Below are 18,623 nucleotides of genomic sequence, written 5' to 3'. Positions count from 1 at the left end.
GTTACTAGCACGACTTAGGTTAAGGAATATAAGCCCCCTTTGGAAATCTAGGCTTACGCCAGTAGCCCATAATTTGTTAGCCAGAACCCCGGACAGATAGTGGATCCTAACAGCGTTGTTCTTCACCCAGTCAAACCTTAAACAAAGATATGAGTAAGTAACATATTGCTGCGGTTTTGTAATAAAGGTTAATTTCCCCTCTTAGTTAGTTACACTACAACATGTAGCCTCGCTTAAGTTCAGTTATTTCTTAATAAATGTAAGCGTAGTCCTTTCCTGTGTTAGTTTTGCATTGAGTAGGCCAGTGAAAATTAGGTGTCCTTATGGCGCTTTGGTTTGGTATTGGCGCCGAAATACCACGCGGCAGGCCTGAACAAGTCGACCGAGGCCAAAGGAAGGCGGAGGAGGAGCCATCGGTAAGCACGAGCCGCCAATCAGAGCTCGAGGGGAGTGACTTACCACTGTGGCAAGAGGTGGGGTTTGGAACATTCGAGTCGGGCTGGAGCGGGGCCATATAACCCTGCTTCGAGCCCCCCGCCTCAGTTGAAGTCCGAATCAGATGAGTTGTGCAGCCCATGAGAGGAGTTGAGAACGTGCATGAGATTGCTTCGTATTGAGTCGTGTCACCTATGAACTGAATTACCCCGTTGTATACGAACTTTGCCCTGCTCCCCGCGCTCTGCGCAGTATTAATCGCGCACTGTAAAAGACGACCCGTGCCGGGCCACAGACGCGCGATTTCCCTCCTGCCTGCCTTTGCCTACACACGCGCCGCGAGGATTTTCCCTCCCGCCTGCCTTCACCGGGATACGTGCTGCGACCGCCAGAGGGCCACGCCGGGTGAGCTGTTCCCGGAGCGACCAAAGCAGGCGCATTTGGCGCGCGAACATCCTTCCTCCATCTCCCAGTGTATGTGAGTGGGCCCATTGTCTGGGCTTAAGTATAAGACTGACTAAGTTCTGCCCTGTGTCCCTTTCCTTCTACCAATTCCTGTACATAGTGTAAATAAATCTTGTTCTTTCTTCTGATTTGACCGTCCTGTCTTTTCCATCATTGACTTCGCATGGTACGAATAGAATCGCTCTAATCGGGTTCCAATAGAGAAGTAACAGCACGAGTCACGTGATACGCATTCCGCTCGGACGTACTCCATTAAGCGTGGCTCGTGCGAGACTCGATCCCCACTTCCACTGTGGCGTGGGTACCAAAGGTACGTGCGAAGTTGTCCCGAAACCCTTTTCCACGTTTGCCTGGAAGTGGCGACTCGGTCTCGTGGTTTGAAGACCCAGGGGGAAAAAGGGGTTTAATCTCCCCTTTGTAATGGGAACGGGCTTTGAAGATCCGCAACAATATAATAAAATCTGTAATAATCTGTAAAATTAAAAGCTTCTTTAATAGTTGCCTATAAACCCAAGTGTGAAGCATTTTATAATGCAAAGTAAAGACTCGTTTATCCAACCCTCTGTATTAAGCACTCAGGTGCATAGTGTGCCGAGCAAAATGTATAACAGAAGTTTTAATTGATGAATGTTAGTCAACAGGACACTCCCAGTGTAACCGTACGTCCAATATGTCACAACGTCTTTCTTTCTTTTTTAAATAAAGTGTCTTTCTTTTAATAAAGTAATTTTTATAAATTCTTCACTGAACCTGGGAAAAAAGTTCCAAAACCAAATGTATGAAAAGACAAATGAGCCAAATACACATATTGATGTAAATACAAATGTAAAAGGAATAAAAAGACTTTTCTCCTGGATACTTTAAACAGAATGGTTGGTGTGCTGATGTTACAATCATTTTATCTCAATCCAGAACTCACAAAATGGGAGATGGGAGAAACCATCTGCTTTTAGGTACAATATGTGTTGCCATTCATCAGTTGTTGAAACGTAGGGCAAGACGTGCCACGCAGCGCATTGCAGATGCTGAAACACTATGGACGAGGCCAGCACCATCGGCATAAGCCGTTGCTCTTCTCATCAACTCTTCACCACTAAATGTCTCAAAATGACCCGGCAGAACGTGGTACACAGCTCCAGTGCGCACCAGATCGGCTAGCCGACGGCAAGAAGCTTTAAGAGTACGCACTTCACTGTAGGGCAGCCAATCAAGGAGCGGAGCAGCATAGAGTGTGTCTCCACTGAAAAGCAGCCCATTTGAACGCTCAAGCAAGCAAATGCTGCCACGGGAGTGTCCTGGGGTATGAAGAACCTCCACTTGCTTGTTCCCCAGATTCAACACCTCTCCTGCAATAACACATCAAAATATTTCCATTTCAACCTCAGTATGCAAAGAAATAGCTACATAAGGGGTATCAATATGCCAGTTATTTTGCTGAGAAATCTGCTTGTTCAATTTTTTCCGAATTTCCAAGTTGTATTTTTGAAAGTTTGACTACTGTATATCTTGTTTTTGTAGAGATTTTCTTATTACTTGCAGAGTACCCGCCCTATGTGTGATCTTGTGCCAAATATGCAACACGTTCTTCTAACACATCCCTTTATTTGGGTGATGTATAGGCACCAGACCACTGCCTCGATGGCTCACAAAAAAATAACCCGGTTTACGTTTATGAAGCAAAACCATGCTTCCTGCTTATGTGCATATATAACATAACGTGGTTACATAGCTCGGATAATTCCAATTGCACTCCCAAAAGGAATAAAATGCCAAGATGGCCAAAAAAATTTTCTTCAAAACGAGATGGAATCGAACGAAACTTTCACAACTTGAGGGTGCCCTCATTAGTCCCTGAAAAATTCCACTTCCTCGGTCAAGTCCTCTCAGAGGAGTAGATGTAAAATACAACACACATTCATACATTTCCCTTCATTATATAGAGATTACGTCATATATTATGTGGTTTTGTGGTTGGGGTATAATGGGTGTCAAACTTTTTTCATGTACATGTTCCTTTCCTTACATATGCAGTGCATCACTGCTGGTTGCATCATTTTCTGGGGCATGGCTGTGCTGCTGATGCAGTGCCCCCTGTAGGTTAGGGGCAGGAATTTGTCCATGTTGCCAGCGATAGCTCACCGACTTCGTGAAGGACACCATAGGCATGGGATATTTAACATCAACCAACTAGAGCTAGCAGATGTGATGCCCAGTTTAGCGTCCATCCGGGGGATGAAATTTTCATTAATGAATCACCCTGCCTGTGAAACACCAGGATGACAGTTTATAGCTGGGTCGGGATTCAAACCCAGGCTAGACAGCTCCGACGCGAGCCCCATCCTGACAGCCCAATTTGCTAAGTTTCAAAGATTTTTGAAAGGAAATTTAAAAGTGCAATCAGAAATTAAAATTCACACCACAGGATGCAAAAACCAGTGTATGCAAGTGCTATTGGCTAAAGAGCAAGATAGGCACCTTGAGGAGGATGAAGCTGCGGTTAACTTTGGCACAATGGCCGGACTCTGGGTGAATGCCCAGAACCTCATGTTTTACAACCGCAAAGCTACGCACTCCTTCCACACTAGTGCAGTCTGACGTAGATAACTTCTAAATACTTAAAATGTAATTTACTTGTTGTTGTTTGATAAATCTTTTGTCACTGGTTGGTTATGAAGATAATTTCCCCATTACCAAGTAAAAAGCAAGCCAGGTGCCAACATTCTCTGGTGGATGGTGGGGATCAATGTGGCTCATTACGAGGCTAGGGAATCAGCATCTATATAATAATACCGTAAGGACTCGACTTTGTTATCCCTTTTACGCCGCACCCAGTGACCCGATGCCCACGGCACTCATGGATTTACGATCTACGAACCGCACTCTTTGTTTATCACCTACAGCCATACTCGAAAAATCTGAATTAGCCGACGTTGAGGCCCAAAAGCATCCGTTTAACTGCCGATACGACGCCATCTTACGACGCCATCGTATTGGCGTCTGCTGGGCGAAGGCGAAGCGAGCCGTCCGCTGATTGGACAGTCGAGTGGTGTGAACATGGGTGGTGTGAACCAGGTCTTTTTATTCCCTTGAACATTTTAAATTAGGATATATAAGGAAACGTCTTTATCGTCATTTTAATAAAGTTAAATGGAGTGACGTTGCAATACTCGGGGTGCGTTGCATAAATCCTCGTAACTCAGAGAGGTGTAGCAGGTGGCGAGACGTAAGGAAGCTTAAAGATAACGAGCTGAAAACAGACTCTTTCTACACCGAACGGAAATAAAAGTATGAGAGCGGGAAGGCATGGCCTGAGCACTTCGAGCAGAGAGGACTGATTGGACTTAACTTAAAGAGAAAAAATTGGAGCTTAATGGAAGAAGAAGATCCCATGAGCGCTCCCCTATGCCATCCATAATGGTACACTCTATCCATACACCACATCCTCCCTTCCGTGGATGTTCCACGGGTTTCGGCTAGTTTATACTACTTGTGCTCGTCCTCACCATCTTCCAAACTACGAGAAGGAATTGTGGACTGGAGGCGGAAATCAGAGGCTTTCCAGCCAAGATGCGGCGGCTGCACCACCTCGCTATCCGACAGCCAGGTGACTGCCTCGTAGTTGTCACCTGCTTCTAGTGCAGGTACTTCAGCTCGATGTATGGCTGTGGCCTGGAACTGATGCATGCCACCGGCATGGTCGAAGTGTACGTGTGTGGCAACAGCAAGCAAAGGCTTCCTGAAACAGTAAAACGTGAGAAGTTTCTTGCAATAACAAAACATAGGACATTCCGGTATTTAATTTTAAACAGTAAATGTTGTTTTTTTATGCATAGTCGAGGCTGGTGGAAGTACTAGGACACATAACAGATCAGGACACAACACAACGAAGGGAACAGCAAGAGAAAGGCGAAACGCCAATGGCAGGGCGGTATGTAGCAGGGATAAGGTAGACGGACAAACACGGGATGCAGGTAACGATGAGGGGTAGGAGAGAATGTAAGGGGTGGACAAGATGAATACAGAAGCAAAATTTTGAGAGGGGTCAGGGTGGGGGTTTATTACAGCATTTTCCTCCTCACATTTAAAATGGATGAATTTCTTGGCTGAGCAATAACCACAAAACATCGGGGGCAATACCCCTGGCGCTCACCTGGTAGAATAAACAGTATACTGCACCGACTAAAGGTATTTTAAACCAATTTCAATGGTTGCTAGAAGACAGGACAGCATGTAGAATCATAACATAATCATAAGACTTTAAACAAACCCCAAAAAATACCTATTTTGGGGGGCAACCCCCAACCCCATATACCTCCTAAGACACCAATTTTTCTAATGCCTTGAACAAACATTGGTACATCATGGGTTATTAAGGTTGTGGTGAAGTTTCATCAAAATTGTGTGTGTTTTCTGAGAAGAAAAGAAGTTTCTGAGAAAGAAGTTTCTTTTTTTTGAAGTTTCGTGAGAAGTTTCTCAAGTTTCTTGAGTTTCCTCAAGAGTCTTTCTTGAGTCTTAAATGACTTGAGTCTTTCTCAAGTTTTCTCAAGAAGTTTCTCAAGAAACCCAGATACTGGGTTTGGTTACATCCCTCGTCAGGAGACAATTGTACTCTTCAATAAGAGCAACTGCATACACCAGAGTACAGCTGTACTGTATTCAATTAACTTAAAAACAGCTTCAAAATGTGCAGTAGATAGCAAGGTCATAGGTCAACTGTAATGGTCAAAATCACAAGAATTGCAGTGGAGAATAAATAATCAACTCCAAACATTTATACGAGCCAAATATGTGAAATTACAAACTCCGTGTGCAACCTCTAAATTTAATCAAAATGGCTTAAAATTTCACCCAAGGGTTTTTTCAAATATACAAATTTTTTTAAGTGTTAGGAGCATGACTTTTCTAACTTTCATTTTTAAGGACCACCCTAGTGTATATATATTGTTACGGCCCGCGGTTAAGGATGTTGGTTTGCCGAGCGGATGGCACCGCGGCCTAACAGTTACCCCGATTAACCCGATCCCCGAACGTTGGCCGGATCGCGCCACAGATATTCAATATGGAAAAGACAAAAGCGACACGGATGTGAAGAAGAAGCAGACAAAAAGGTTGGAAATACGAATCTAATTTATTTACTATTTACAGGCTCAAAATAACCAAGGAGAAGGAAAGATAAGAAAATAATATACCGAAGATTTTAGAGACACAGTGAAAATCGCTACCTTATCTAAACAGACTTAATTAATACCCAGGACAGAACAAACGAAGACGACTCACATGGGGAATGATGATAGGAATGGCGGAGGTGGATGGCTTGGAGGGGGGGAGGCCGGTCCAAGGGGTCCTGCAGCACGATCGGCGCGTTTAGCAGCCGCCGTTCCTTCGCGGCCCTGCTCAAAACCGCCGTCCAGGCCCCAAGCGGCTGTTGAGTGTTGTTGCTGCTGTGGCCGCCGCTGCTGCTGCTGCTGTGGACGTCGCGTGCTTTGCCAGGACTACAACAGGCTTTGTGCTTCCCTGGATGATGATCTCCTTGGATGTTCTCTATGTTCTCTTGGTCCAACAACTCTTTCTCTTTCTTGGTCCGACCACTCCTCACCATCGACAACCCAACGCAACCAACGCAACCACTGACTACCACAACTTCTTGCGCGCGCGCCTTTATAGCGCCTCCGGCGATTAAGCCGCCGGCCTTCAGAACACGCCCATCGGTGTGCTCACCTCGGCCATGGTTGGTCATGCGACCCTCTGGCTCCGCCCTTGATGACGACGGGCGGGCACGCCTTTCTTCCCCGACCCGAGCACATGTTCAATGGTGGTTTTGGAGGGGATGTAATTGGCAAATTGAGGCTTGGCCATGACGAAAGGGGAAATGGAGGTTTTTGGGAATGGTAATGAAGAATGAAGGGAATCTATCTTATTTCACTTGGTGCAATGGAGTGTCATTTTAATGGAAGACAAAGCCTTAACCTAATACACAGAATAAGGATATAAGCTACTGAACAAGGGTATTATAGTGTCCTTCAATGTATGCTTTATGGAATTAACTACCGGAACGCCCTTTGACCTTTATACAACAGACTGAAGCAAGGAGGGCTCAGACTAAACCAATAATTCACAACCATTTACTATACAATACAACACAATCAAAAAAACTCAATCCTCATATCCGCAACAATATGTATATTGAACAGGTTCAGAATGAGAATGACAATAAGAGCAAATGTAATCTCAAACCAACAACTGGTCGGTTGATTGATTTACGTTCCGATATAATATTTTATTGATTTATGTTCCGATGTAATATTTTATTGATTTATGTTCCGATGTAAATTCGTTTACGTTCCTTTCTGCAACAAACCGAGTAGGCCGAAACAACGTGATAAAAATCAAATAGTGCCGAAAATTCATCCACCTGCCTCTGATTGGTTGATGTTACCGTAGCATTGAGTGATCAGGCCTGCGCAAATATCAAATAGTGAGCGTGATCTGGGGCTAAATAATAACCTTTTGTGGTGGAATATCGAGTGTGGAACTGCAGATTTAGACTTGATACACGCTGATATTAGTTTCAAAGTGAAATGCACTTGTTCGCATGAGGTACCTAATAAGGTAGCTTTTCTTCCCTCTATCTGTTCGATTGGCACTGCCCCATGCTGAACAGCACGGCATCTTTTACACCCCAAAACTGACTTCAGAATGAAAAATTATCATGATCATGAGATGTAAATATGACAGAGTCCACACAGATGTGGACAATTTAATTCAGCGAAGGTCAGTAACAAGATGGCGCCTTGCCGTCATGTGATCACGTATCCTCCAATCATGATCGTTTTCGCTCAAACCCTCATATTCTATGGCACTGGAGAGGAAGGGGAAGACTGGGAGGGAAGGAGAGAGGAAGAGAAGAGGAGGTGGGGGTAGGAAGAGTGTGAGGGGCAGTGAGGGGGGGGGGAGGGGGAGAGGAGTAGGGAGAGGGGGAGGGGGAAGGGGAGGGGGAGAGGAGTAGGGAGAGGGGGAGGGGGAAGGGGAGGGGGAAGGGGAGGGAGAGGGGGAGGGGGAAGGGGAGGGGGAGGAGGAAGGGGAGGCGGAGGGGGAGGAGGAAGGGGAGGGGGAGGGGGAGGAGAAAGGGGAGGGGGAGGGGGAAGGGGAAGGGGAGGGGGAAGGGGAGGGGGAGGGGGGAGGGGGAAGGGGAGGGGAGGGGGAAGGGGAGGGGGGAGGGGAGGGGGAGGGGGAAGGGGAGGGGGAGGGAGGGGGAAGGGGAGGGGGAGGGAGAGGGAGAGGGGTACAGGCACGGGGAGGGGAAGCGGGGTAGAGGCAGGGGGCGGGGAAGCGGGGTAGAGGGAGGAGGAGGGGAAGTAGGGGAGAGGGGGAGGAGGAGGGGGAGTGGGAGGGGAAGTAGGGGAGTGGGAGGGGAAGTAGTGGAGTGGGAGGGGAAGTAGGGGAGTGGGAGGGGAAGTATGGGAGAGGAGGAGGGTAAGTAGGGGAGAGGAGGAGGAGGAGAGGGGGAGGGGAAGTAGGTTGAGAGGGGAGGGGGAGGGGAAGTAGGTTGAGAGGGGAGGGGGAAGGGAAGTAGGTTGAGAGGGGAGGGGGAAGGGAAGTAGGTTGAAAGGGGAGGGGAAGGGGAAGTAGGTTGAGAGGGGAGGGGGAGGGGAAGTAGGGGAGAGGAGGAGGGGAAGTAGGGGAGAGGAGGAGGGGAAGTAGGTGAGAGGGCGAGGGGAAGTAGTGGAGTGGAGGAGGGGAGGGGAAGTAGTGGAGACGGGGAGGGGAGGACAATTAGGGGAGAGGAGTGGGGAAGGGGAATTAGGGGAGAGGGGAGGGGAAATATGGGAAGTAGGGGAGAGGAGGAGGGGAAGTAGGGGAGAGGGGAGGGGGGGAATTAGGGAAGAGAAAGTAGGGGAGAGTGGGAGGGGAAGTAGGGGAGAGGGGGAGCGGAGGGGGAGGAGGAGGGGGAGGGGAAGTAGGGGAGAGGGGAGAAGGAGGGGGACGGGAAGTAGGGGAGAGGGGGAGGGGAGGGGGAGGGGAAGTAGGGGAGATGGGAGGGGGAGGGGAAGTAGGGGCGAGGGGAGGGGGACAGGAGGTAGGGGAGAGGAGGAGGAGGGGAATAGGTAGAGGGGTAGAGGGAGGGAGGAGTGAGTGGGGGGTGGAGAGGAGTGGGTGTGGGGAGAGGAGTGGGGGGGGGAGAGGAGTGGGGAGGGAGAGGAGTGGGTGGGGAGAGGAGTGGGGAGGGAGAGGAGTGGGGGGAGGGAGAGGAGTGGGAGGGGGGAGGAGGAGGGGAAGTAGGGGGGAGGGGAGGGGGGGAATTAGGGAAGAGGGGGAGGGGAAGTAGGGGAGAGTGGGAGGGGGAGTAGGGGAGAGGGGGAGCGGAGGGGAGTAGGGGAGATGGGAGGGGAAGTATGGGAGAGGGGAGGGGGAGGGGAAGTAGGGGAGATGGGAGGGGGAGGGGAAGGGGAGTAGGGGAGAGGGGAGGGGTGGGGAAGTAGGGGAGAGGGGAGGGGGACAGGAGGGAGGGGAGAGGGGAGGGGGACAGGAGGGAGGGGAGAGGGGAGGGGGACAGGAGGGAGGGGAGAGGGGAGGGGGACAGGAGGTAGGGGAGAGGAGGAGGAGGGGAATAGGTAGAGGGGTAGAGGGAGGGAGGAGTGGGTGGGGGGGGGGTAGAGGAGTGGGTGGGGGGGGAGAGGAGTGGGTGGGGGGGAGTGGGTGGGGGGGGAGAGGAGTGGGTGGGGGGGGAGAGGAGTGGGTGGGGGGGGAGAGGAGTGGGTGGGGGGGGAGAGGAGTGGGTGGGGGGGTGAGATGAGTGGGTGGGGGGGGTGAGAGGAGTGGGTGGGGGGGGGAGAGGAGTGGGTGGGGGGGGGGAGAGGACTGGGGGGGGGGGGGAGAGGAGTGTGGGGAGGGAGAGGAGTGGGTGGGGGGAGGAGGAGTGGTTGGGAGTAGTAGGAGGGAGGTGTGGAGGGATTGTCCAGTATATGGAGGATATTGGTTTCATTTAATGAAGATTTAAAACACATCTACTGCCTTGAGGTAACAATTAATTATTGGATTAATGTTGCAATATAATTCATGGAATCCGATTTCTCAAAAAAACACGAGTTGTAATAGTTATGCCTCGGTCACAAATGGCCTGCGGCGTGTTGGCGGCGGCCGTAAGTCCCCGAAATTGCCATAACCGTGCGGTGGCCGCACGGTAGATACGGTAGCCGTGAGGCGATCGCACGGTTTTTTGCTCGTCGCAGGGGCTTACGATTTTTTAAATTTGACATTAAACTTTGTTTCGGAAATCGCAAGGCCGTAGGCCGCAACCCCACCGCATGTAGTATCGCAAGGTCACTGTACGGTTGCCGTGAGGTGACCCCAAGGTCACCTCACGGTTTTTACCAGAGGCGGCCCTGAACTACAACTACTAGGACTCTGAACTGTGTACTGTGATTGACTACTAGGACTTTGAACTGTGTACTGTGAGTGACTAGTGTTATGCTTTGTTTATATAGAGACAATAAAAATTATTGGTGAAGATGTCTATATGTCATATGAATAAAGAGTTTTCCATGTCATAATAATAAAGAGTTTTCCTTGTCATAATAATAAAGAGTTTTCCATGTCATAATAATAAAGAGTTTTCCTTCTAAGTTTGTTCGTTCGTTTGTTTGTTTGTTTTTTAGTTTGTTTGTTTGTTTGTTACCACTCTACAGGCCACAGTCTTTTAGATATCTTCTCGAAATTTTCAAGAAACATTCGCCTGTGGCCTTCCTGGAAACGATTAGATTTTGGTGATGATCCGGATCAGTATCCGGATTTGCCAGACGTTTGAACGTTTCGTTAACATTGCGAGATAGGCACTTTTTTCAGTTTGTTGCTCTTTCCTCTTCCATCACTTGTCAGACCTCTTTCTTATTCCATGTGCATATTCATCCTTTGGTTCCCTAGACTCGACGTATATTTCATCCTCACCTGGATCTTCTTCTGGATCTGACAGTAAATTTATTAACATTTCAAGGGTACGTTTTGGAATACAATCCTGATGTGAATATAACAGATATGATCCTAATATTTCAGGAGTATGTATACACTCCGGTAAAGGTTCTTCGACACGAGTTCCGTTTTTAGCTTTACGACTGACGATCCGGATTTCGCGACCGGCTAAACGAGTTAACGAGTGCCCCTCTAGTTAAGTCTTTTTAAATTTTATTTAATTTTTTGGGGGAAATTATATTTTCTTTTTTAGTTTTCAACTTTACACGATTGCCGTGCGGACCCCGTAACATTTGTGAACACTGCTGCCGCAGCCCGCAAAGCCGTACAATTTGTAAAAATCCCATCTACAAACCGCAGACCGCAGAACCGTGCGGCGGCAGCATCATATGTGACTAAGGCTTCAGCCATCGTGCACCAGGTTTTAAAACGTGGTATATGGTGAGTGGACCACGATCTACCATGATCTATCTATTATCAAAGCCATTAGCCAAAACGATTTATTCTCCACTCCCGACGAACGCAACTCGCAAGCGAAAGGGGACCTCCGCCGCCGGTTACACCGCAAAATGTCCACGGTCAGTTTCCCTTATCGATTCACGTTTCGTCACACATGCAGCCCACAGTCAAAGTCATATAGATGGTCCACGGCCGTTCCCCAAAGGGTCCATGCCGCACCTGGTCGAGATAAGACCAACTGCATTGAGGTACTCCGGTAAAGACCACAGGCCGAGTCCAGTGTCCACCAACAAGTCCGTGCAGCTACCTCGGAGCAGCCAGAGATTGGCGCGATTACCGGACTGGAAGAACTTCTCACGGATCAGGAACACATCGGGAAGGATCTCTTCGTGATGGAACCAACACTTCGCCATTATTATTACAAGCGTGAACGGCATGGGACATGTTCCGTTTACGCCCTTTACTTTTACTTCTGTGACATTGACACTCACAAATATTACACAAAGACGCCACATGTACTTCCAAGGAAAAAGCAATTTTTATCATATTTACACCGCCGGGCATTACACCTTCATGCATTTACACCGCCGTGCATTACACCTTCATGCATTTATAGTTACACCAACATGCATTTACACCGCCATGCATTACACCTTCATGCATTTACACCGACATGCATTACACCTTCATGCATTTACACCAACATGCATTTACACCGCCATGCATTACACCTTCATGCATTTACACCGACATGCATTTACACCGACGTGCATTACACCTTCATGCATTTACACCGACATGCATTTACACCGACGTGCATTCCACCTTCATGCATTAAAGTTTAATGCATGAAGGTGGAATGCACGTCGTTGTAAATGCATGAAGGTGTAATGCACGTCGGTGTAAATGCATGAAGGTGTAAATGCATGAAGGTGTAATGCACGTCGGTGTAAATGCATGTCGGTGTAAATGCATGAAGGTGTAATGCACCCTCGGACGGTGTAAATGCACCTTCGGACGGTGTAAATGCATGCAGGTGTAATGCACCTTAATTTAAACGGACGTGCATTACACCTTCATGCATTAACGGACGTGCATTACACCTTCATGCATTTACACCGCCGTGCATTTACACCTTCATGCATTTACACCTTCATGCATTTACACCGACGTGCATTACACCTTCATGCATTTTCACCGTCGTGCATTACACCTTCATGCATTTACACCGCCGTGCATTTACACCGCCGTGCATTCACACCGACGTGCATTTACACCGACGTGCATTACCGGACGTGCGTTACACCTAATGCATTTACACCGACGTGCATTACACCTAATGCATTCACACCGACGTGCATTTACACCGACGTGCATTTACACCGACGTGCATTACACCTAATGCATTTACACCGACGTGCATTACACCTAATGCATTTACACCGACGTGCATTACACCTAATGCATTTACACCGACGTGCATTACACCTAATGCATTTACACCGACGTGCATTACACCGAATGCATTTACACCGACGTGCATTACACCCAATGAATTTACACCGACGTGCATTACACCTTCATGCATTTACACCGCTGTGCATTTACACCGACGTGCATTACACCGTCATGCATTTACACCGCCGTGCATTACACCTTCATGCATTTACACCGCCGGGCATTACACCTTCATGCATTTACACCGCCGTGCATTACACCTTCATGCATTTACACCTTCATGCATTTACACCGCCGTGCTTTACACCTTCATGCATTTACACCTTCATGCATTTACACCGCCGTGCATTACACCTTCATGCATTTACACCTTCATGCATTTACACCTTCATGCATTTACACCGCCGTGCATTACACCTTCATGCATTTACACCTTCATGCATTTACACCGCCGTGCATTACACCTTCATGCATTTACACCTCCGTGCATTTACACCTTCATGCATTTACACCGTGCATTTACACCGACCTGCATTTACAGTGACATACCTTTACAGTGACATGCATTTACAGTGACATGCATTTACAGTGACATGCATTTACAGTGACATGCATTTACAGTGACATGCATTTAAATTGACATGCATTTACAGTGACATGCATTTACAGTGACATGCATTTACAGTGACATGCATTTACAGTGACATGCATTTACAGTGACATGCATTTACAGTGACATACCTTTACAGTGACATGCATTTATAGTGACATGCATTTATAGTGACATGCATTTACAGTGACATGCATTTACAGTGACATGCATTTACAGTGACATGCATTTACAGTGACATGCATTTACAGTGACATACCTTTACAGTGACATGCATTTATAGTGACATGCATTTATAGTGATATGCATTTACAGTGACATGCATTTACAGTGACATGCATTTACAGTGACATGCATTTACAGTGACATGCATTTATAGTGACAAGCATTTACAGTGACATGCATTTACAGTGACATACCTTTCCAGTGACATGCATTTACAGTGACATGCATTTACAGTGACATGCATTTATAGTGACATGCATTCATAGTGACATGCATTCATAGTGCCATGCATTCATAGTGACATGCATTTACAGTGACATGCCTTTACAGTGACATGCATTTACAGTGACATGCATTTACAGTGACATGCATTTATAGTGACATGCATTTACAGTGACATGCATTTACAGTGACATACCTTCACAGTGACATGCATTTATAGTGACATGCATTTACAGTGACATGCATTTATAGTGACATGCATTTATAGTGACATGCATTTACAGTGACATGCATTCACATGTGACATGCATTTATAGTGACATGCATTTTTAGTGACATGCATTGATAGTGACATGCATTTATAGTGACATGCATTTACAGTGACATGCATTTACAGTGACATGTATTTATAGTGACATGCATTCATAGTGACATGCATTTATAGTGACATGCATTTATAGTGACATGCATTCATAGTGACATGCATTTACAGTGACATGCATTCACAGTGACATGCATTTACAGTGACATTCATTCACAGTGACATGCATTTACAGTGACATGCATTTACAGTGACATGCATTTACAGTGACATGCATTTACAGTGACATGCATTTACAGTGACATGCATTTACAGTGACATGCATTTATAGTGACATGCATTTACCATGACATGCATTCACAGTGACATGTATTCATAGTGACATGCATTCATAGTGACATGTATTCATCGTGACATGCATTTACAGTGACATGCATTTACACCGACATGCATTTACAGTGACATGCATTTACAGTGACATGCATTTACAGTGACATGCATTTACTCCGACATGCATTCACAGTGACATGCATTTATAGTGACATGCATTCATAGTGATATGCATTTATAGTGACATGCATTCACAGTGACATGCATTCATAGTGACATGCATTCACAGTGACATGCATTCACAGTGACATGCATTCACAGTGACATGCAGTGACATGCATTTACAGTGACATGCATTTACAGTGACATGCATTTATATTGACATGCATTTATAGTGACATGCATTTACAGTCACGTGAAAAAGTAAGTACACCCCATGTAAAGTTTTGACTTTTTCAACATATTTCAACATACAGCTATTTGATCTTCATTTCAACAATTTTAATCGATAACGGTGATATAATACAACAAATATCATGAAACATTTACATTTTGTAGTCCATTGTATAATTTAAATAAACATAAATGCAAATTTCGCATGTGGAAAAAGTAAGTACACCCCTACATTTATCACCACTTCAAATACCGAAAATTAGAATCAGGTGAACCAGCTCAGGTGCAAATGATTAGAACATCGTTAGAGAGGATCTTGGAGGAACCTGTTTATTTAAACCTTAGACATTTAGTTTGGTTTGCTCTTTGTTGTTGAAGTGTGCGGCGTCACCATGCCTAGATCAAAAGAGCTCTCTGATGCCTTCAGAAAGAAGGTTATAGATGCCTACGAGTCTGGGAAAGGACTTTAAAAGATCTCCAAACAATTTGAAATCAATCATTCGATTGTCGGGAATATCATCTTTAAGTGGAGAAGATGCCAAACAACTACCAACTTGTTCAGGCCAGGCCGCCCCAGCAAGTTCAGCCCGAGAGCAGACCGCACGATGCTGAAAGAAGTCTCTAAGAACCCCAGAATGTCATCACGGGACCCACAGGTAGCTCTTGCCACTGTTGATGTCAAAGTGCCTGAGTCCACCATTAGAAAGAGGCTTCATAAATTTGATCTACATGCGAGGTGTGCCAGGAGGAAACCTTTGCTGTCCAGAAAGAACATCAGGGCAAGACTAAAGTTTGCCAATGAACACTTAGGCAAAGGCCAGCACTTCTGGAACAATGTGCTCTGGACAGATGAGTCAAAGGTAGAGCTATTTGGCCACAGGACCAAAAGACATGTTTGGCGAAAACCAAAGACAGCATTTGACCACAAGAACCTGATACCAACTGTAAAGCATGGTGGTGGAAATATTATGGTTTGGGGCAGCTTTGCTGCATCAGGGCCTGGGCAGCTCACCATCATAGAATTCACTTTGAATTCTTCATTGTACCAGAGGGTGCTTGAGGATAATGTGAGGCCATCTGTCGGAAAGTTGAAGCTCAACCGAAGGTGGACCTTGCAACATGACAATGACCCTAAACATACCAGTAAATCCACCAAGGAATGGCTGAAAAGAAAGAAATGGAGGGTTCTGGAATGGCCCAGTAAAAGCCCGGATCTAAATCCCATCGAGATGTTGTGGGGGGATTTGAAACGAGCTGTGCATGCAAGAAACCCCTCAAACATCGCACAGCTAAAAGAATTCTGCATGGAGGAGTGGGCAAAAATTTCTCCCAGTCGATGTCAGAGATTGGTAGACAGTTATAAGAAACGCCGACTTGAGGTTGTTTCTGCCAAATGGGGCAATACCACCTATTAGAGCCAAGGGTGTACTTACTTTTTCCACATGCGAAATTTGTATTTATGTTTATTTAAATTTTACAATGGACTACAAAATGCAAATGTTTCATGATATTTGTTATATTATGTATATCACCTTTATCTGTCAATATTGTTGAAATGAAGATCAAATAGCTATATGTTGAAATATGTTGAAAAAGTCAAAACTTTACATGGGGTATACTTACTTTTTCACATGACTGTATAGTGACATGCATTTACAGTGACATGCATTTACACAGACATGCATTTATCATGACATGCATTTACACTGACATGCATTTGCACCGACATGCATTTACACCGACATGCATTTTCACCGACATGCATTTACACCAACGTGCATTTACACCGACATCCATTCATAGTGACATGCATTTACACCGCCATACTTTTAGATTTACAGCCGTGCATTTACACCAACGTGCATTTACACCACCATGCATTTACACTGACATGCATTTACACCACCATGCAATACACCGCCATACATTTATCCCACAATGTACGGAGTACCCCACAATGTCCAAATTAGACAAATGATCACTTTTTTGGAGTTGGAACTGCTACTGAGGTCAATTCCGCAGTCCAAATTTTGAAATTCGGTCCAATTTAAGAAATTCTCGAGTTTTACGGAAATTAAATAAAGCAAGAACACTGGTGTTCATAAGCATTGTGATGTATACAGGAATACAGCGATTCGTTGGTATGAAGTTCAGTGATGTTACCATTCGTAGATATGAAGCTTTATTGTACAGAAGCCGACGTGTTCTGAGGCAAGGCGTACTTGAGCTGAGCGGGCAAAATGGCGAATTAAGACAACGAGCTGATTGAGCTAAATGCAGGCTGACCAAAGGTAAGCCCGTTTGTAGTTGTAGTGTAAGTTTTAGTGTAAATGATTTTCAAAAGGGGTGTTTAAATACACCCAATTTTCATTCACGTACTCACTTGCGGTTCGAGAAGTATGCATGCAAAGTTTGGGGCTGTTAGGTTGCATGGTTTTGGAGTTATGGAGGAGATGGACTGACTGACGGACACACTCTCTTTTATTGTTATGGATAAGTTGTAGAGCAGTTCAATACAAACATTTTGAATGGTAATTTGTTAGTATGTTTTGTTTCTGTACAAAGTTATGACTTTTTATTTCTCCTACACATAATTTCCAGGCCTCAAAATTTTTGCGATGACACAACCTTAAAGCTGATTTTTCAGCTTCATAAAAAACATTGGCAGTGTAGTCCACCCTAGGGTAGTGAAGACATTAAGGGGATATCGACCTTTTACAGCACTGAGTCCAACTTTCTAAAATAAAATGGGGGTGTTGCCCGCTGTACCGCTATGTTCCCAAATCAGCTAGCTAGCGTTCGCAAAGCCAGCCGTTTCTTATCAACGGTTTCAAATGGAGTGGTTGCTTGAGTGCTTAAACGACTTGGCGAGTTCTCTACAAGAAACTTGAAAAGAAACCATCTTTTTATATGCACCCAAGGGTGTGTTCAGTTACCAAGTTTCTTGCTAGCCGCTTGGTAACTGAAGCACCTAACGTCCTGAGCAAGCGCTATACTGAGTGGTTTGCCATTTCCTTCCCAGCAGTATGGAAGAGGCAGGTTAGTTGATACTGTAGGTTAGTTGATACAACCTTCCTCCTAGCCCTCAGAGATGAAACTTGTGTAAATGCTGCCCTCTGTTGTTAGCTAGTTGCATTACATATCATTGATAAGTAGGTCAAGACGTTACAGACAAAGAAAGGGTGTGATTCCCCCCAAAAAACCTGATTTGTGTCCTCCTGAGTAAAAACGCCAACTACATAGATTTGAAAAATAATAATACTATTTGTAAACATAATTTTAAATTTGTCCTCATTCGGCTGCACCCAAGCTCCGACCGACATGAAGCACAGCCATCACGAGGAGAGAGAGAGAGACAGAGAGACAGAGAGACAGAGAGACAGAGAGAGAGAGAGAGAGAGATGCATCCGTATCCGTCTTCACCAACGCCCGGAACAGAGAGAGACAGAAAATGGCGGTGCTTTCCCTTTTTGCTCCGACTATCTCGAACGTTCTCTCTGATGTCACCCGCACTCCAATCACCGAGCGCCGTCGAATTGTCCCAACCAATTGTCCTTCGAGGTGTGGCCTCACGGCCACACTTGGCACCCATCGAGAAGTTTCGGCTGGGTGGTGTCATAATGTCTGGGTACCGTCGGCGATTATGTTATTTTAATCATGGGCCGGTCGCATGTCTAGCTGAGTGTGCTTTATAAGAATGAAGGGAAAAATCACAAGGGCAATTACATACTGGGAATT

The 18,623-nt window shown here is 45.9% G+C and overlaps 1 protein-coding gene across 1 annotated transcript; it reads right to left on the bottom strand.

The window, feature by feature from the left end:
- Positions 1-1,489: 1,489 nt before the first annotated feature.
- MBLAC2 (metallo-beta-lactamase domain containing 2) lies at positions 1,490-11,795 on the bottom strand. Its single transcript, XM_068122336.2, has 3 exons — positions 11,545-11,795; positions 4,404-4,636; positions 1,490-2,246 (listed from the first exon to the last, which is right to left on the bottom strand). Exons 1-3 carry the CDS (start codon positions 11,760-11,762, stop codon positions 1,876-1,878), a joined length of 822 nt encoding a protein of 273 aa, XP_067978437.2. The 5' UTR covers positions 11,763-11,795; the 3' UTR covers positions 1,490-1,875.
- Between the last annotated feature and the right edge of the window lie 6,828 nt (positions 11,796-18,623).

The sequence above is a fragment of the Myxine glutinosa genome, chromosome 7, assembly GCF_964187855.1.
Source record: "Myxine glutinosa chromosome 7, kmMyxGlut1.1, whole genome shotgun sequence".
Lineage (NCBI taxonomy): Eukaryota > Metazoa > Chordata > Myxini > Myxiniformes > Myxinidae > Myxine > Myxine glutinosa.
Note: the sequence above shows the minus strand (reverse complement) of the source record. Positions and strands in the feature narration are given on the sequence as shown.